This window comes from Haliaeetus leucocephalus, unplaced genomic scaffold (genome assembly GCF_000737465.1).
Source record: "Haliaeetus leucocephalus isolate CR32 unplaced genomic scaffold, Haliaeetus_leucocephalus-4.0 Scaffold933, whole genome shotgun sequence".
Taxonomy (NCBI): domain Eukaryota; kingdom Metazoa; phylum Chordata; class Aves; order Accipitriformes; family Accipitridae; genus Haliaeetus; species Haliaeetus leucocephalus.
The window spans coordinates 187,454-208,571 of NW_010973369.1; the positions used below are offsets into that span (position 1 = coordinate 187,454).

At 48.8% G+C, this 21,118-nt stretch overlaps 1 protein-coding gene across 1 annotated transcript; it reads right to left on the minus strand.

Moving 5' to 3' along the window:
- Nucleotides 1-2,680: 2,680 nt before the first annotated feature.
- MAP1LC3A (microtubule-associated protein 1 light chain 3 alpha) lies at nucleotides 2,681-12,020 on the minus strand. The gene is made up of 4 exons (XM_010584092.1): nucleotides 11,978-12,020; nucleotides 10,738-10,793; nucleotides 4,429-4,535; nucleotides 2,681-3,891 (listed from the first exon to the last, which is right to left on the minus strand). Exons 1-4 carry the CDS (start codon nucleotides 12,018-12,020, stop codon nucleotides 3,729-3,731), a joined length of 369 nt encoding a protein of 122 aa, XP_010582394.1. The 3' UTR covers nucleotides 2,681-3,728.
- Nucleotides 12,021-21,118: the final 9,098 nt, after the last annotated feature.

Here is a 21,118-nt window from a genome sequence, read left to right on the forward strand (position 1 = left end):
ATGGTGAAGTAAGCATGAGTAAAGGACCCCAGCTCATTGCAAGAAGGACAGCCCCCACACTGAAGAAGAAGGGATACCCCTAGACTATAGAGATAACACCAGCATCCCAGCCCCTCCAACTCCTCTGTGAAATCCTCCCATTATCTGGCATCATAGATAAGTAACTGTAGCAAGACTGACTCCAGGGATGTTTAGATCAAGAAAGAAGCAGATAGATGACGACACCATAAAATTATAGATGCCTTTGACCCCACTTGTGGTCAAAATCTCTCTGCCGCCCAGCTCCAAGCCTGTATTCAGCAGGGCAAAGCTGGGGGAAAAGGTAAAGGAAGTAGAAAGGGGTAGAAAAGCTGTCTTCTTTTACAGGGTCCCTGTCATTCAGAGTCCTTGTGGCCACCTGCTCTACAGTGGGAGCTGCAGCCCTTCAGTTGGACAGGGCTGGGGAGTCGAGGGAAGCTCCTGGTTCCTTGGTGCCAAGAGAAAGGAGAACTTGCCCATAGCAGTACTCCAGGCTGGCTAGAGCTGGATGGAGAAGAGTGTTGGTGTCAGGTCTTCAAACTACCTTCACCTTTCCACAAGGACAGCTTAGCATCTCTGGGGATTGCAATCCTGTTTTGCAATCAGAGCGAATTGCCAGAGGAAAAGACATGGCTGTAGGCAACATTTTAGCTTAGCTCCTAAGAGGTGCAGCACTGGGCACAACCCTCTAACCCTGGCAGTAAACAGCTCCTTGTATTCCTACAGCAACAGTAGATAGTCAACAGACAAATTATGTAGGCACAGGGTTTCTTCTCTGCTGGAGAAGTAGAGAGATCTTTCCTCTGGGTGGGAAGTAAGCCAGAAATTAGTCTATACCTTGGAGGTTTGGAAATGCCACCCTGTGCGTGTGAGGAGCTCAGAAGCGTGTTCATCCCTGCTGCTCTCTTCTGCCCCATTCATACACTAGAACATCTTTCTTACAGCTTCACTGGCCCTCATGCTATTTTGGCCTGGGAGATCCCTCCAGTTGCCTAATGCACAGAGAGTACATCAGCCTGCATGACCTGTATCTGCAGGTGTATCACAAACGCAAAGACAACATCTGGAGGCTGAAGAAAGTGGGTTACATCACCAGTGGTGGCAAAGCAGGTTTGGACGTCAGGCTGATAGAAACAGTCCCCTCCAAGTGGGGTTCCCCGAGCGCAGAGAGAGTGCGTGCAGAGAAGCAGCTCCCCTCCTGCTGGGTTCAGGCTGTTTTGGGGAAGATGGTCTGCGTAGCTGGCTTGATAGTGCTTGGGTGATTTCTCCCCTCGTCTCGCTATAGGTGGTTTGCACTCTTGAAGGAGTTCAATGAGTACAGGCAGTATCTGACCACGCTCAAGCTGGAGGCAGAGAAAACGTTCAGGCAAGAAGAGGTAGGCAAAGCGGGGTGTTTGTGGACATCTCTCAGCAGTGCGGTGCTGAGGGGAGGTGATCAGTACAGAAGAGGTGAGGGCTGTGCTGATGGGCAGGGTGTTGTGAGGAAAGGACTGCCCATCTCGGAGCTGAGCTAGCACAGGGTGCTGGGGTGGGCTCAGGCAGGAAGGTCATGTGCAAGCATGGAGAGTCCTGAGGGAAGCCCTTCTCTTCTGCCCTTGTCCCGTGGCTGAAGCAGCATGCTGGCCTGGGCCTCTGTGAAGCCTTGGTACGCAGGGGCATGAGTGCTGGTCCAGGTGACAGCGAGCCACAACCTGGTGTCACCTTTCAGGAAAGGCTTTGGCAACACCTGGCCAAATTAAAGGATGCCCCCAAACTGCAGGAGCAATCGACACTTCTTGCCTGTCAGAGTGGCTGCTGCAGCCTCAAAAACCATCTTGCCTACTTCCACCCAAGAGCAGAAAGATCTCCCTGAAATCAGAGTGATGCAGAAGAGTGAAAGCAGCTTTGGATGAAGGCCAAGCCTACTCCCAACCTGAGTTGGTATGGGAAGGTGCCAAGCTGCCCAGGTCAGTAGTGATGCTGACTCGAAGAGGAAGCCAGATGTCACTGCAGACAGCGTGTTCAAAGCTGCATTTGAACAACAAACTGCAACTGAAGCCCAGAAGCTTGAAGAGGTGGCTGAGTCTGTGGTGCAAGAAGATTCCCTGCAGGTGTAGGACATAAAGAAGACAGCTGCAGCTCAGGCAAACAGTATCTAAATCTTTCTCTGCTGGGCAGTGCTAAGGAAGTAGAGCAAGCCGAGGGGCAGGGAAATACACTGAAATACTGAATGGCCATCAGCCCCTGCCTTTGGTTGGAAAACAGTTTTGACTGAGTGCTCAGGTAGACTTTCTGCACTGCTCATAGTTTCCTTTAAAAGCAGAGACTTTGCAAATGCTCTCCACCTCTTCCCCCCCCCAGATGAGGAAACTTGGTCACAGGACAAGAGACTTACCTAGCACTATGTCACAGGTAGGGCAAGGATAACCATGTTTCCCACATCACTGTCCAGTACTCTGTCCTCTAAACAGCTTCCACCTTTGCCTCAGCCCCTCAACCCCAGCCAGCCGCTTCTGCCATAGCTTGGACTAACCAGCTCCAAAGCCTGGCAGGCATAGAATGCACCAGCGAACGTGGGCAACACGCATCACTCTTACTTGATACTAGGGTCGTTAACATAGACAAATGAGATGGGAACAGAACATTCCTACAAGACATGACTTGAATTTATGTTTATTTTTTATATATATATATTTATATATATATACCTTTGTATAGATTAAACTGGGTGGGATTTTATCATATACATTTTTTTGGTATAATACATGAGAAACAGGAACATAGCAAATATAAATCAGTACATTCCTTGAGTGAACTCTTTGCCACACCGAGACTGAAAAATAGCATGCAGTGGGGAGACAGAGAGAAGGGAAATCAATTTTATTTTTAAAAAAAAGAGAAACAAAGACAATCTAGGTACAACTGTCAACAGAAGAGCAGCACTATATATGGCAAACCTGTATAAATTAAAAGTAAATTCCACTCTGACATCTACTACGCTTTAAAGTGCAATGAAGCCCGATTTATTTACCTACAGAACACAGGAAAGATTACCCCCTCTCCCCATTCCAATCTATCCCTAAAAAAAATAAAACCAAACAAAAAAACAATAAAATAAATCTAAAGGATATACATTATCCACAGTCCTACAGAGACGCCTACATCTACTCAGTAGCACCAAGAATCTGATACGGGTGTAATTAAAATCAATTAAAACTCGGGAGCAATGGTAGCATCTGTTTGCTGCTTTTGCAGACCTCCTGCCCTTTATTAGTGTCTCGGAGGAGAGGCAGCTCTCCCTGTGCTGAAAGTGAAGGTGACAGTGTCCTGTCCTCTCTCCATCACCAGCTGAACTGTTTTGGCAGCAGGCTACAAACACGTGCACACACACAGACACAGCACAGTGAGAGCAGCTGAAGGTTACATGAAGGGGGTGGTATGGGATGGGAAGCCGAGGCCCCACGTGTGCGCGTGGGTGTCTGTACGTACGTGCGCACGCGGGTGCGTGTGTGTGGAGGGAGCAGGACTAATCTACGCAGAAGTGAAGGGTTGCAGGAGTCCAACACAAGCCATGAGCCTCTTTGGTGACAGGGTGATGGGAAGGGGAGGGAGGGAGAGAAAGGGAGTCAGCACAGTCCCCCTCTTGGGAGCCTCTGCTTGTGTTGTCTTCCAAGGCCAGGGGCCTGTGCGCCACAGTTCATCTGTCTCCACATGCTACCTCTCAGCAAGCCTCAGTAGCCAAAGGTCTCCTGGGAAGCATAGACCATGTAGAGGAAGCCATCCTCGTCCTTCTCCTGCTCGTAGATCTCCGAGATGGGGGTAGACACACTCACCATGCTGTGCTGGTTCACCAGCAGGAAGAAAGCCTGGGTCGGATTCAGCTGCAAGCGACGCCTGTAGGGGCAAGGGCAGGAGGGCCTGGGTCATCCCACCTGGGTAGGCACCATGACAGCAAGTTCCACCTCCCCCCAGCGATGCTGTTCACGTGGGGCCAGGCCTGCACAGCTACGACCTCCTCCCACAGGCTCAGGACATGACGTCTATAAGCCCAGCTGAGCTGCTTGGGGCTCCAAGGCCTCCTGAGTCAGGACTTTGCAAAGCCCCTTTCTCCAAGTGCTGCTGGCAAGGGGAAAGCAGAGGGGCCTCTTCCATCTGAGCTGAAGGATAAAAGAAGGGGATTGGAGTGCCCCTCATCAGCTCATGGAATGTCCCTATGAGGAAGAGGTCACAGTCCTTCAACAAGTGCTAAGAACCTGCCTCCCCTCAGCTCCCCCAACAGTCTGTACCACAACACAAGAATGCTGGGGTTGTCATGTTCCCATCCCCACCCTCAGCAGCTGCCTCTGCCTCATCCTCACCCCACCACTCTGTGTTCAGGGCCTGTGCATGAGAACAGGTTCACAGCATGCCAGTTGGGGCCACCCCACTCACCGGATTATTTTGACCAATTCACTCATGTTGACATGGTCTGGGACAAGGAACTTGGTCTTGTCGAGCACTGGTAGCTGTTTCTCCCCTTTATAGCGTTCAATGATGACCTGGGGAGAAAGTCAATGGTAGGGTTAGCCACAGTTTACAGTGCCAAGCACTGGCCTCAAGGGCAAACACAAATCAAAGTAGCACAAGTGGAAAAGTTGAGGTAAGGCCCCACCTTGCTTCACCCTCACAGGAAAACAAAAAAAAGGCCATAGGCAGTGACCATCAGGTTGGCTGTAGACAGCTCTTCAGCAAAGAGTCATCTGTCTGCCTGAGCCAGACGGTGCAAAGCATCCAAGATAAGTGAATTAAAGCATCAATTGCTCTGGCTGGCTGAGAAACAGTAGGCATTAGCGGATTGATTTAGCTACCGTCCTTGACATGCAGGAGAACCGGAAGAAGAGTGAAGTGTATTTTAACATCACTTTCAGACTGACCAAAACCACGGGTTTTGCTGGTTTGAGCTAAGGACTGCTAGTCATGGTGCACAGCAAGAGACATTTTCCTTTGCCTTTCTGCCACAACTCTGGGCTGCTGCCATTCAGCATCACCCTGCTTGCTCAGGAAGAGCTGCAGATATTCCAACAAGCAGCTTTCAGAAATCACTGCGAAGCCACCCAAGGCATTCCTTCAGAAAGGGGAAGTTTGGATTTCACCAGTCTCCTACTCCTCATGTTAACACTGAGACACACTGACTCCAAAAAGGATCAGAAACCCATAGCCACTTCTCCCGTGTGCCACCACAACTGTGCGGTGAGATTCCAGGGCACTTCAGCACAGTGCCACCACAGGGACAGCCTAACCTGTTCTCCCCTGCAAGAGGTCTTGCTTGGGAAAGCTCTTACCACACTTACATTCTGAAATGGCTAAACAACAATTTCTGTTCTGTTTTCCTGCTATTATAATTAATGAATTTCTTCTGTTAAGGAGTGTCTGCTGACAACTACAACTGCTATTCTAAACCAGCTTGGAAATGTACTATTTGTATTCTAAGAAACAAGGTGGTAGGCAGTTAAAATAAGTAATGATATTACTTACAAAGCTCAATACATTCCCATTACAGTGATACTCTGACTCTCGCATCTCTCCAGTACCTAGCTGTATTCTCCACAGAAAGACACTTGTATACTAATCAGTTCACTGTCGTCTCCGAGTTGAGACTGAACATAATTTTTCACTATAAGGCAAGGAGTTCCCATAAATAATTTTCCCAGTTTTTTTCCAAAAATACACAGGAGACTGCAAATGCCTTTGGACAGTGGAAGGATGGAGCAGCATGCAGAGATCAGGAACCCCAGAAGATGGCTCTGTGGAGCCAAAAGGATCAGGCGAACCTCTGGGAACATTGATTTGCCTTTCCCTTAATCATTTGTTGACACACAAGCCTCTATCAGCAGCAGCAATGTATGTCCTGCTGCCTGTCCACACCAAAGCCAAATCAGACACTCTGGTTGGCAGCATGTGATATCACCAGTGAGCTGGGAATGTCTGATGAGCTCCCCAGACTGCAGGGCTTATCTCAAGGCCCACCAGGATGGGCCAAGCTATGCTGCAGGCAGTTCCCAGATGAGCGAGTTGTGCGAGGCACCTTGGTGACAGCCCTGCACCCAAATGCCCTCTGAAGAGCCCACCCTGGACAAAGCTCATACAAGGGGAACCTAGGAGCCCAAGGGCTGGACAAGCAGCATATGAAGGCCCCCATGAGTCCACCAATGTATTCTCACATTGGCTAAGTCTCCTCTTGATACTGAGCAAGCGTGCCAGAGAAAAAGACCAGGGAAAGCCAGATAATGCTCCTTTGGCCCCTTTTGCAAGATGGGGACCTGATGAAAGAACAATTTTCTGCAGCAGATCAAATCATGGATCAGGATGCCCCCTACCAACCTGCTAACATCCCTTCCTCCCTCCAGGAGGACAGAAGAAGTACAAAGACAAGCAGAGCCATCCTGCTGTATTTGAGTCTTACTTGGACAGATGAGTATTTTGACTATAGGGAGATGAATAGTCTCAAGGGGCTGGCCACTGGGAAACACAGAGGCAACAGCAGGACCTTGAGTTTTTACCAGTAGTTTGCACAAAGGAGCAGCTACGTAGGAACTGTTTGTGCATATACCTTCACATGCAGAGAGGGCCCTGTACACCTGGGCTATGCCTCATTTCTCACATCTAGCAGGAATGGAGGCAGACATCTCTAATTACCAGCCAGTTCCATCGCACAAACAAAAGCCTCTGAATTAATCGAAGAATGGGCCGAGAAGGTTGTCCTGGCTGTTAAAGCAGCAGCTGCCTTGTGCCCTGAGCAGACAGAGGGCCTGTCATGTAGAACAGCTCCAAGAGTTTCTGTTTCCAGAACATGAGCTGCTATTTGGGTAACCCAGCTATGGGAACAGGTGGCCAATGGACAAAACGTTCTTGTCTAGCTTTGGAGGGAAATGCATGATCAAATGCTAATATTACATCCCTGCGGCCATAGGGCTGGTATACAAAGCCACCTCCCCTCCCGTATCCTTTTCCAAGCTGCTGCCTCAGGCCAGGGGGTTCCTCAGTGTGGGACACCTGCTCTTGCAGTGGGAACCCACCACAGATCTCACTGCAGAAATAACATGAGCTGGGCACAGGTGGAAAGGCTTAGGGCAGAGCCTGGGGTCCCAGTTCCATCACAGAGCGGGCTTAGGCAGCATTTATAAACTAAACCCTTGTTCTGAGGCCAGTCTGAAGAGGTGGAAAGGGATTTTGGTAGGGAATGGGGCCAGATCTGGCAGCCTGACAGAGGCGAGACTGCCACTGCTCCATGCCCTCAGGTCCAACCAGCAGCAAGGCTGAGAATGTATTCCCAGCAGGGACACACACACACACAAATGTGTATATAACATATACATACCTATATACATGGCCAGCCACAGAGATCAACACAGACATGCAGAGCACTCACACACAGCACCAACAGCCTCGTCCTGACCCCCTCTGGCTAAACAGGGTGGAAGTCCTTTAGTGTGAATATATACAGTAACCCCCCTCAGTCCAAAAGGTGCTCCGGTGTTGATCCATCTTGAGTCTCGTCAGCCTTGGACGCTGGGTCTGCAGCTCCCCAAAACAGCTCTTGCAGGAGCCCAGAGAAGGTTGTCACTTCCTCCAAGTCAGTAATTTGGGTTTCCGTCCACCATTGTGCCAGGGCAGGGCATTATTTGGGCTCCTTCACCCACCATAGCCTCTCTGTGCTCCTCAGTGGGTGTGCAGATGAGCTTTTTATCACAGAACCTAACAGAGACCTCGCTGCATGGCCCAAACACACCTTCACCCTTCCCTATCAGCATGAGAGGTGACTCTCTCCTAACTCACCCTCTGCAGCACTATAGCCTGTGACACACTAGGCCTCACTGAATTTAGCATTACAGGGCTTTGGGAAATGGTTTGCTCCTGTTGCTGCCCAGCACAAGCTGTTCTCCTGTGACTTTAGACTCTCCAAGGCTCACCGGAGCTGACTTAAAGCTTGTAGCTGCTCCTCAACAGGCCCCAGTTCAATGGGCTCCAGAAAGAGAGCACTGGAGCTGACAGCAGGCAAGTGCTATGGGCAGGCATAAACTTGGTCTATCCTCTAACGGGGCAGAAGATGATTTCTAAAGCACCTGCTGAGGCTGTTGATGGAGGTCCCAGAGAGAAGGCAGGAAGCTCTCTGCTTGCTCTGACCACCCGAGGAAGAGCCGCCTTGCAGCTGCCTGCAAGGGCTAACCTAAGCATGAGCAGTATCTCACTGCGAATGCAACCAAGCCCTTCTCAATAAGGGCTGTGTGTTCCTGTGGTCGGCACTTTTTACCATGGAAGTGCAGCCAGATTTGGGGAATGCAGAGACAGCAAAGGAGCCCCTGGCATGAGGCAGATACAGAAACACTGGGGAATCCCTAGCTCCTGCCTATCTCTTTAGTACATGTGCCAGTGAGGCATCCTGGGCTGTGATTTCCCTTCAAACAGAAGCAGATAACTCCACGCCTCAGGCAGAGTCCAGGTTATCTACTGCTTTGCCTCCACTGCTCAGACAGACATAGCTCTCTCCCCACGCAGTCCCCCCATGTGTATGTGGCAAGTCCCTTCCTCAGCCTCCTCTGGAAGCACCCTCATGGAAACGGGAGAGAAATGCCTTTCCCTGGGCACAGGCACAAAGCCAGGCCATGCACTCTGTAAATCCTCCTGGGCCTCTGTCAAAGCAAAATGGGACCAGCCCAAGGGCTCCAAGTGGAAACTGGAGATGCAAGAAGAGGGCAGCTGCTGCCAGCAATAAGGGTGTGACCTGGGCCATCTTCTCCCTAACTCCCCCTGGGCTGTGGGCTCAAACCCCTTTGCTAATTCCAGGTGCCTCACCAGGGAAGCCAGTCACTTGGCAAACACAGCTCCTGCCTTTCACAGAAGACCAAGACCTTCCTGCAGCCAATCTGCCTGCACTGCACTGCTCAGACCCACAGGTATCCCCCACACCATGCTCCATTTTGCAGTACAAGGCTTTGCTCACAGCCCTAGCACTGAAAGCTACATACAGTGACTTACAGGAACTTCGCTGTGTAAAAGAGAAGAGACAGCATCAAACTTGGTGTCAGGGTCTAATCAGGACCAGGCCTTTAGAGATACCAATGACACAAACACAGCTGGACTCCCCAAGGCCTTCAACACCTTTCTCTCCTGATTTTTTACTGCTCCAGCAAAACTTGCAGCTAAACATATCCTCCCCTGTCACGTCAGTCAGCCCAGGAAAGCAAAGCAGCTGGGCGTTTAGCAGAGTCCCTCATCCTCCCACAATGCTGGCACTCAGGACACTATCAAGGACAATAAGGCACGGAACAAAGAGGTCACTGGAGCAGGTGTGGGAGGGCTCAGGTGTCTGCCATGGCCAAACCTCCCCATGCACACACAACTCCCCAGACAACCATACCAGTGGCCAGGCCCTGATGACACAGAAGCCTTCTCCTGGGGCACATGGTGTTTGACCCCAACACAAAGAGCACTCCAGCCATGGAAGTGCTCCCACCACGTTTCAGTAATGCTGGTAAAACTCTGCATGTGGATACAGAGCTCTGGCTCCTTCTGTTCACTTCCCAGGCAACGCATTTGTGTACAGGCACTTGATTAGGCATGTGTGTACATTTTATGTACAACTTATTTCTAGCCTGTCCTTATTGCTAGAGTGTTAAGGCATTGTAATTAGCTCTGCCACAGCTCTGGAGAAATGCAGAGCCAGCCTAATGCCATGAACACCATGTTAAAAGCAGTGGTCAATAAATGTGTAGATGATATGGCATACTGGTATTCAGCATGCTGCAAGGGGCAAGTCCTGCTCTGCTGAGCTGACAACACATGGATACCACAGTGGTGGTGGAACAGAAGGAAGAGAATTATTTTTGCTAGAAGGTGCTATACTAAAAATCAAAAGAAGAGTGAGGCAGGAATGGACTAGTATGTGCCAAAAGCAGTTTGAAACGTTAAGCCCTGAAGGCTAAATACTGAGAGATTGTACACAATTTTAAGACAAGGCTGATGTTCAATACTGAGAGCGAGCTGAACTAGGAACATGTCCCATTTTTCGGTCATACATGCTATGGTATTGCAAATACTAACTCGAGCAAGCTCTGAGCATGTTATTTCTGTAAGTTCTCCGTCTTAGGAAGAGAAGCAAATACTCAGCTAGGATATCAAAAGCACACTCATAGCCAAAGAGCAAGACAGCATATTAGGTCTGACATGGGCAGGAAGAACTGGAGGCAACTCATGGCATCTTACCTACACATGTCAACAACAGGTGCTGGGAAAGCACAGAAGGGGTGTGACTGTTTGGCTGCATTATGAATTATCCTAACAGAGTCTTTTTGCTTTCAATACAGCGAAGATCATCTCACACATCTTTCTCTGGGCAGATGTAGAGAAATCCTTACCAGGTTATCCAGGAAAAATCAGGTAGCTACTCTAACAACAACAACAACAAGGCCATTTCAGAATTTTCTCCTGCTGCACTAGCCTGGAAGTAGATTTGAGATCAAATCAGTTCCTTGCCTCTAGGGCAGGCATGAAGCTTAAGAGAAAAACTGTATTTTGCACTGCTGAGAATGCTGTCTACTACTGAGCAGCTGGCATGCACAAGGCACTGGAGTCTCATGGAGAGTGTCCTGTGTTGATTCTGGGGAGCAAAGTTTTGTAACCTCCACGGCTGGCTGGTGGAGGCTAGCACAGAGGGGTCATGAGAACAAAGTCTAACAGAGAACAGCAAGAATGATAACTTACCGGGATTTTGTTTGGATGCTGCTCTCGGATCTGCTGTACTTCTTTACAACGATCCGCTGGAAAGAAAGAAGTAAAGAAATGAAGTTAGAAACATCTGGCTATGCTAGTTCAGGCAAAACCAAGGTAATCACCCTGCAAGCCACAAACTGACAAAGAGGAACATGGCAAAAGAAATGCAAATTCTGTTCATCAGGCCTTTTCTGAACATTTTGCAGCAGTGAGAAGGTCAGCCAGATGTCGGCTTCAGGGATCAGCCCTTCATGGCTTCCTACCACCTCAATCACCCCCCAAGGCAGGGGACATGCTACCCTGCCCGGTAAAACTGGGCAACAACATAGAAACCAAATAACTTAAATGAGACCATAAAGATTACAAAACTGTATTCCTAAATCTACCTTAAGAAAATGCAGCTCATGACCATCAGTGCTGGGCAGCAGCACAGCGTTGGGGTCTCAGCTCTAGAAGTTCAGGATCTTCGTGTCTCCTGGCTGCTTCCCCAGAGGAGATGATTCTCCAACTGGGGCTGGGTTTTAGCCATTTCCTTCTGCCTGTTGCACACTTCCAAACATTATCAGGCACAGTGCCTCAGCCCAAAAGAGATACACCTTGCCAAGGAGGACTCCTTCACTATTATAGATCTACATAGTAGCTACGACAGCTACTGGCCTCACAGAAAGCATTTCTAGACCTGTCGTGGAAACAGGAAGAAAAACTTAAGCAAGGAGATGACCCACGTACCAAAAGTTTTTTTCTACAGTTGTTTTCACATTTTCTAACCCATTTTCCTCCAGAGTTCACGTGGAGTGTCACTGACACACACAACAGGCAGCACATAAAAGCTGGTATGCTCTTCGAGCTTACAGGAGAATTTCAATGCCCCCTCACTGCTTTACCAGAGGGCTCTCCACTTTTCACAGTTCAAAGCAGCAGAACGGAGGGGAAGAAGCCGTACCAGGGCCAGGTATGGCTCCGTGTGTGTTCCTCCTGGGACACTACAGACCTAAGCTCCTCCTTGCATTACCATTACTCTAGGAAGTGATTCGCAGCCTACAATGGCCCCTCTGAAGTGCCCAGGGGAAGCAGTTTCATGGATCACAGTAGGTAAGCTGGGAAGTGAAGGCCAGCGACTAAGGACTGCCTAGAAATGCAAGATCTGGGTATCACAGGATCTGTCATGGGATCATCCTGCCACACACACAGTCGCTGGTGCAGCACCTGCTTCAAGCCCAACTCCCCTTACCTGCTTCACACAGCCCCAGTTTCTCATGACCCAGCAGGATCATACAGGGCAGGATAAGTGCATGTGTCTGAATGTGTTTTCTCCCCGCAAACGTTGAGCATTTCCCCTCTAACCACTCAGTAAAACCTCATTGCTTATAAATTGAATTTGGCTAGATGCTACTTTGGGAAAAGACTGGAGTTTCTTTAGAGGCCACAAGAGTACAAAATCACTGGATCACAGAAGCTTTTCAGCACCATTTCTGTCTCCTCTGAGAGGAAAATATCCCTCTGCTAGGAACTGCTAGACCTTTCTTCTGTAGGACTCCATGGGCTAGCAAGACAGAGCAAGATTATTTGGATTTAATGGAAAATTCAGGCATGTTTGTTTTGGGTTTTATGACTGAAGATGTGGTTCTTCATGTTTCCTTTTCACCCTATTCAATGCTTCAGGGCATGTGATACAATTGTGATACAATTTTCCCCTGAGGTCCCAATCAGCAAGGAGTTATGCAGACATCAGCACTGCACGTGACACTAGTACAGCAATGCCTCTTCAGGAACGCTGAAGGACACGGTGACAAAAAGCACCCAGCACACAAGCACCCAACACATAGCACCCAACTTGAGCAGCCAGCCAGAAGCGCACGCCCGACCTTCTGCAGAGCTCCACTCCCACATGTTCATGGTGTACAAGCTTCAGTAGGTCAGAGCATCTGAAAGGCTGGAGATCCAGAGCAAGACAACACTTACTGGCGTAAGTATTTTAGGCAGCTTGACTGCAGTCAACTCAGGCTTGCTGGGTATTAACAGAGCCTGCAGAAAGCTGTGTCCTCATGGCTGGCTAGTTTTTCCAGCTTCAGTATCTACCCTATCCTGCATGTCTCTCCATACTATCAGATGGCCATGTGCATGAACTTCCTAGACATCATGCATTTCCCTGTAGGGTCACAGAACTGTTTGCACAGGAAGCCCCAGCAATGCAGGTAATTATGAGACAGGTCTAGAGAAGCAATTTGCCAAAGGCAAATTTGCAGCCTTTGCATGTTATCATAGTTAGCAATGTAGATAATATCAGAGCATCCAACTAGTCTAGGTTGCATGTGCCAATGGGCAACTACATGCCTGATACCCCTTCTTGCTCCCTGGAAGCATCGCCAACTCCAGCACAAGGCTGGCAGCCATCATCACCTTTGCTTCCACAGAGGAGCCAGAGGTGTCCCCTGCCCATCACACTGAAAAAGATACCACACAGAGAATAAAACGCTACATCATCCATCCAGCTACACGCCAGCATCTCAGGATCGCACCCCTGAAACCACAGTGTTTGTCTCCCGAGGGCTGCAGACTGCAGGTGCCTTGGACAGAGGCAGGCCAGGCTGCTGCTGCAGGATGTTTCTTCCAGGTCTTGCTAACTACACACTCAGCAGGAATTAAGAGCATGAGCAGCCACCAGTGGTAAAGCTCTCAACTAGCCTCAGGTCTGCTGTACCATAGTGGCAGCCTCCCTGTCTCACTCTTTAAGACCTGCCATGTGTCCAGGAGCCAGTCGGTGCCTCTGATCAGATAGGCCCAGGGCATTTGCAGCCCTTCTAACCTCGGAGGACCCTGTGGGAGGTGGCTTGATTTGCAGGTTACCGCAATGCAATGACAGTAGGCGCTGCTTTGCTCCAGGGGCTGCTGGATCCCTTCGGCAGGTACGTGTGATTGCAACTACAAGCACCTAAAGCACTGCACTTCATCCTCTGCCCAGGAGATGCTCATTTCAGAAACTTCATTCAGGAAGGCAACTGGGAGCAATCCCACCTAAGTCGTTCAGGTGCCTGAAGATTCAGGCAGAAGTTTCCAGGACATTTGAAGCTCTGCTAAGAGCAGACTCAGTCCCATCCTAGCCTTGGAGATCCAACCAAACAGGCTTGGGAATCAGGAGAAGCTATCCTGCATCAAACCCTGCACAAGGGTAATTTCTGTGCGCACAATAGTTCAGGTGCTAGAGATCTCCTGCTGGAAATAGGTGATGGTCACTCACACCCTCCTCAGCCTGGAGTGGGAGCTAGCGGTTGATCCTGTGTCTCATGAAAGCATCTTCAATATCACACAGCAAGGAATGATTATAAATACCACCTTTAATTTAATGTAAATGTAGTCTAATCTAAGTCACAGGAATAAAGATAAAACCATTAAAGGGCACTTCAGAGGGACCAATGGAAATGCCAGCCTAGCACCCAACCTCACACCACATACGGCACTGCAGACAGGTACGCTCCCTCCACCCTTTCACTAGCAGCGTCTGCACACTCACATTTCATACACAACAGGTCTGATTTTACAAGCCTTGTTCTTCTCCTGCAGCTCTCCCAAACTGTAGCTGTGCTAGTTGAGGTTAAGACCTTCCCCTTTTCCGTAGCACCTGGCTATTGTAAAGCATTAGCCCATATGTAAAGTGAACCAGAACTGTTTATACAACCCAGTCCGTATCTACTTTTTTTTCTCTAACCCCTCCTCGCTGCAAGGAGAAGCAGAACACCACAACTGATTTCAGCAGCTCAGGGACTCCAAGCAAGAGGGGATGAAGGGGCTACAGCCAGCTGCTGTTTTGAAGGAGCTGAGCAAAGATTAACAAACTGCACACAGAGGGAAGAGCACAGTCTCTGCTCCCAGGTGTGGGCACTGCACATCTGCCACAAGGGAAGCCAGGCTTCTCCCCAGTGCCAGGATGTGAGAGCTCAAGATGGCAGCAGGATGAAAACCACACACTTTTTATTGGTTATTCCTAGCAAAATTTGCCTGCTAGGGCCTGCTGAAAGACAGGAATATTTTTGCAGCATTGCCTATGCCAGGAAAATTGCCTATTTCTCTTCCAACTGCTGTTTCAACTGTTAAGTAGCAACGAGAAAGCTTGCAAATTGCCCCAAACACCAGAATCTCAGCTGTTTTCTTGACTGAGGTCCTTCTCAAGCTGTTCTCCCAAAGATGTGGGCACACAACATATCCCATGGCAATGCAGGATGAGATCATTATGACAGCTGGGGAGAAGAGTAGAAAATTTTAAGCCAGACTTTCCAAGCATCAACCTTTTTTATCAGCAGTGCCTAGGAACCTTGGCTATGGGAGACAGGTCTCTGCTGTGCTGGGCGCTGTGTAGACACAGAAAGAAAGGACAACCCTGGATGCAGAAGATCTTAATCAGACAAAAGATACAGATGGTGGAACAGAAGGAAAACACATGGCAAGTTCTCCAACAGTGCAGTTGCGTAAGGGACAGCATTTTTCAGGAGACACTAGACAAATGCTGGTCAGGTACTGGTGCTGCCCTGGGGCAGCAGATGGACTCTACAACCAGCCCTACTGCCTGTGACCAACAGGAATGCTGCTAAGAAAATACCATTAAGAAAAAACACAACCTAGAAACGTCATCAATGTGCTACCAGGTCAACAGCTCCCGAGCTGAGCAAGAGCTGCGTGTAGAAAGCAAAGCAGAGAGTAAAAATTCAGCCATGAGCTACTGCCTCTCCCTGTGGCCCCACATCCCAGGGCTCTGGGTGCAGCTGCCCATGGCATGAAGGGAGCGTGCAGACATCCCTGCCACTTGCAGCAGGCTGCCAGCCCTATGGCTTTCTTGCTGCCATCCACAAGACACTCTGCCAGCCAGCTTGGGGGTGGATCTGCCTCAGATCTGAAGCAGATGCAAAAATGAACATGTTTCTTCAAGAAGCTGCTCCGGTCAGTCCCAGAGCAGAGGGTCGCTAGAACATGGTCCTTTCTCCAAGAAACTTTCTGCAAGGAGAGGAGGAATTGGATGGTTTGAAATCAGGATGTCTGGGATGAGCTGGCAACTGCTGAAGACACAGGCAAGTTATGCAGGTCATTCCAGATGAACGTCAATAAGTATTTTTGTAGTATCACAGCACCCTAAGGCCAGACACCTCTAACCACCAGGAAATACAACCCTGTGGGTGTGTCACGGCTCATACAACAGCTGACCTGACCTGCTCTTGCCCAATGCTGGAGAGCTTGTTCTCAGGCCACTGGCACTGCAGGAGGAGCAAGAGGAGACTCCCACATCCAGGAAAGGAGGGCAAAGCTTGTGAGGCCAGCTGTGCCCTGGAAAGCTGTCGTCACTACTAAGAAAGGGTTATTGTCCCAGACTACATAGCACAGCAGTGTTGCAGAAACTTGACAGTGATTCTGATCCTTGGTCGTATTTTACTTCTTCTGTCTGCAAAGCTGGGGAGCTCTGGACAGGATGAATGACTCGGGACCAAAACTACACCATTTTAAATTTAACGTCTGATAGAAAGTGTGTCTCTGCAACACGGTGTATTAGGCCTCATATGCTCCACTCTCACAGGAAGGTATTACCAACATGAACGTGGAGCAAGGGATGACCTCTCTGCATGACTATCCATTTCACTGTTACAGCTTCATTACAAGATGTGTGATGTCTGGAAGGATTTTTGAATGCCTAGCTCCTGGAGCCCTGTGACTGTGAAAGGATCTCAGCAGTCTTGTTCATTTCTCTAAGCTCCCAGTCTTCCTGACTCCAGAGTAGAGCCTGAAAATGGATTTTAAAAGACAAACAGGAACCACCTTAATTTTTTTTTAGCAGTTTCAAAACTTAACTGAGTATGATTTTGAGCCTGGCTCCAGGAATGAGTATTTGTCTCTGGCAAATCCACAATAAGGGCTCAGCTCGTGACCAAGCAGAGCCACACAACAACCGTGAAGTCTAAATTCATGTCAAGACACTTGTTCTCTGGTTGCATAGTACCATGTCCCCCCTGCTGTGGGCCATGCAGGATGAGCATCATTGATGACCTCCATCATTCAAACAGCTTAAAACAGGGTTTCCAATTCACTACACCTCCTGAGCATGGGGGTCAAATGGGCAATACCTTCTGTGCCATGTTTGGATGGCATACGGAGTATTTACATCAGACTTCCAGATAAGGAACTGGTTTTTTTCTCAACATTTAATCAGTTTCACTAGCCTTGGAAAAAGAACAGCAAGGTCCCTCCACAGGATCAGTCAGGAGGCTGTCCTCTGAAAGGGCTTCCCTCTAGCTTTTGTTTGACCTTTTCTTCTGTCTTGACAACCTTCACAATTATAAGCCTCCAAGACAGCAGGAATGCACTCAAATTTCTCAGAACTACTCAGGACACTTCAAATTGCTCAAACAAAGAACTGGCACTCCTGACAGAACTGTGTTTTAATGCAGAACAACACACACATGCATGCACAAAGAGACTTTGCACAGCCCGGGTCATTGCTGTGTATGTATCTGTGAACATATTTGTGCACAAACAAGCACGGATTTGCAGGGCCTATTTGGGCGGATGTGCCAGACACAAGAGTCTTGAATTTATTCCTTCGTTTTCTCTTACAGCCTATTTCCAAACTGCCTTCTGAAGACAAAAGGCAGCAAACAACTGCATGACCACAGTCGGAGGTGTTTACACCCTGCAGGTTGAGTGCAGAACATCACACAAGCAGGGTGACACACTGGAAGACCTCCTGAGTGACTCTCCTGACCGTTGATCCCCGCTGGGACTGATCAAGGAAGGAACACAGAAGCCAAGGGAAGTGACTTGGCTGTAGCTCGTGGCTACTCGATGACAGAGGCAGCAAGAGTCTACCAGTGTCACAGTTCCTAGATTCATCAGTCTCCACCCTTCTGGCTCAAGGGGATATCTGAAGTTTTTGTAGTGAAGAAAGTATTAAGTAAAGAATAAAGGACATACAGGTTTTACTGTTCTTGGCTGCCAGTCAGGACCTTTTGTTATATAAAAGAATAACAATAAAAAAATCAATATTTGTGGTCTACATGTCTAGCTGGCATTTGTTCTGGATGTTTGTTCAGTTCTTCTTGTACCAATATTTTCTTCAATGCTGATCATTAACCCGACATCAAATCATGTCACAGAACGTCCTTGGTAATTAGTACAACTAGACACAGGCAGCTAAGCATCAACTTGCAACAGCAGCCTCATTCCACGGAATCCCAGCTCTTAAAGCACAACTGCTAGAGCATGAATACTCCGAGCACAGAGTATGAGGACAAGCTGACTCACTAATCAACCTCAGATCAAGACCAAGATGCTTTTCCAAGCCCCCAACAAGCAAAACCATTACAAGCACAGGATGGTGGATGAGACAGACAATTCATCCACTGTTGGTCTTTCAACTGGTACAAGTACAACTGGCTTATGCTAGATGAGTCCCTAGAGAAGGCAATGCTTCACTTTTTCCCAGAGCCAAGAGGAGAAGGTACTCAGCTCCACACACTGCCTTTATCTACCACTGCCTTTCCTCTAAAGAGAAGTGGCTTCCCAGAACTAAAGGCAGATCTCCCAGAGGACTGAACCCAGGATGGGAATACTCAGTCCACAGAGGCTGAGGCCAAACCTCTATCTATGTTTGTCACCTAGCCAGGGGCTCCACATGTATGCGTCTTACTGTGAAGTGCCTCCATTTCGGCAGGACACTGGGGCACGAGGCCAACTTACTTGCAGTTAGCGGACCAGTCTAGGTTCAAGGTCCACGTCTGTAACCACACTGGTTATGTACTGCATTGAAAACAAAGCTTGAAGCCCATTGGCAGCCTTGCAACAGCAGACCAGCCAATTCAAAACAACCACTTCAAGAACAGTGGGAGGTGCGAGCTCTACCCAATACTCTGAAGGACTCGCCCTCTTTACAGGAAATGCAACGGTGTCATCAGGCTGCTGCATGCTCTTACCACCAGCCAGGACACCCTGTTCCTTTAACACAGACCACAGCTTTGTTCTGTTCTGGGAATTGTTTTGGACTCCTACAATGGATCTGACTTACACAGAAGACAGCCATCTCAGCATCTACAGTCAGGTTCAGCACATGAAAGCAGACAGTTACTGTCAGATTTTACCCCCATGCACCCAAACCAAAGATGCTTTGCTGCAGACGTGCCAAGGACCAGACCAAGTCACAGAGCATCACCCTCTTCTCTCACCACTAATGGCTCATCAAATCATTGGAGAAGTCAGCGCTTGGTGCCCTCAGCACACCTTGGCTCAAACCCCTGGCATTTCCCAGCCAGTCCCTTTCTAAAGTCCTCAATGATGATGAATAGAAATCCAGAAATTTTATTCAGGATAGATGAAGACAAAGCAGATGATCAAGAAGAAGAAATTAATGGAGAAACAAATCTAAAAAATACAAGAAGGGGGAAAAGATGCATTGACAAAAGCAGAATCTTTAGCACGGGGTGGCAGACCAAGACCTAAGCAAGCCACTTGCCGTGAAACTGGAGCCTGGGTGCCTTTTGTAAACAGTCATATTCCTGACTCTGCCTTTTCTCTGTTTTTTTGGAACCGTTCCACTTCTATAAAGTTTTGAAGCCTTAAAAGTTAAGCCATTCTGAGGGTACAGTGTCGCTGGTGATGTTTTCCATCAGCCCTCTCCAACTGCATTGTAAACAATCGTTTCCTGCTCCTGTTGTGTAATGATTCAAAGACGAAAACAAGCTGTATTTACTTTCTCCAACCGAGCAATTCCAGCCCTGACCCAAAGCAACGAGTGGGCTGCCAGGCCTCCTCCTCCTCCTCCTTCCCCTCCTCCTGGCGGAGCTCTGCAGACCAGTCAGCTGAGAGAGCAAAAGGGCAGAGGAAAGACCACAGAAACAAGAAGCACTTGCAGTTGCCAGCACCCAACTGCCCCCCCCCCGCCCACCCCTTTCCCTCCTGGGCTATTTTAATCCTGCTTTCTTTCAACTACTCTGAGCCTCGGATTTTGTTTTCCTTCTGGCTCATACAAAGGCTTATACATGAGCAATCTGCAAAGGCAAACCAGACTCCTCCTGACCATAATAAGCTGATTCTCACCAGTTTAACAGTAGGTAGTTAGTTACTAAGGGTTTGATTTAGGACTTTACTGCTTTTAATATGTAGCTTAGGAGAACACACCAGGGTCCCAAGGAAGTATCCCAGGCTTCATTTTATTCTTGTTTGTGCACGTTCACTTGGCTCAGTCACTGTGGCAGGAGAAGCCTGGGTAAGCATTCAAGGCCAGAAGGGTTGCACCAATAAATTACCAAATATTTACAGTTTTCAAGAGAGCAGCGAGGGGTTGAATCAGCAGTTCAGTAGGAAAAAGCTCAAATTTTAAAACTCACATAGGAAACACACCCTCACCTGCATCTGGACAGTATCTGACACAAAATGAGGCCTCGTTTGGCATGAATACATCGATTTCAGCATTAGTCAAGCAGTAAAGCTCAACTGATACCCCCCTTGGGATGTAACCTGCCAGAAACATGCACCTTTCCCAATGCCAGCTGGCAAAGGTCAAGAGAAGCAGCAGTTGATGTTTCATCTGATTTCACTATCAGGTCTGGCAATCAAATCTGGTACCTTCTATGGTCACCTCCTTGTCATTTGAGTTTTCCCCCCATGTACATTTAACAAAGGAATGGGTATGACGTGAGCATTAACTCTTCTGGGTCTCAGGGACAATTAGAGAGGGTGTATCAAATTCTTGGAACAACTACTACTCTAATGCTAACTAGATGGCGAGCACGGAAGGTAGTTTTTGAGGAGGGCGTTGTGCTCTGACACCCAAAAGCGTCAAGACTGGACCCAGGGCAAGAGTGAAACAAGAACATTTACCTCTTGGCTACTACCCTTGCCCTGTAGATTTCAGAGCCACCCGCAGTCATCACCTCACCCCAGTCACCCCAGTAACTCAGATTGATACACAAGATGCGAAACAGGAGGGCGATGGTTCAGCAAACACCGCACATGCGTTTCTTGCCCTCAACTATAGCAGCTACCCTTCCAACCACGCTCGTCCTGAATAAATTCGCTGTTCCACGCTTTATAAAAACCGGAGGCTTGTTGAGCGACCGCCTCCCCTGTCGAGGGGTAACGACCGAAGTTGACACGAAGCAGGCACAAAGTAGGCAGAGACGTACTTTGGCGAAGAGTAACGCTCCACACGCTTCGGCCGTGAGGTACCGGGGCCGGTGAGGTACCGGGGCCGGCCTGTGCTCGGGAGCACGCCCGCCAAGCAGGCGCAGGGCTCCTGCACACCCGCGGGTGAGGCTCCAAACACCCCCCAGCCCGCGACCCCGCCTCCAGCTCTACCGCCTGGTGTCGTGTGTGTCCCCCGGCCCGGGGCTGCTGTCCC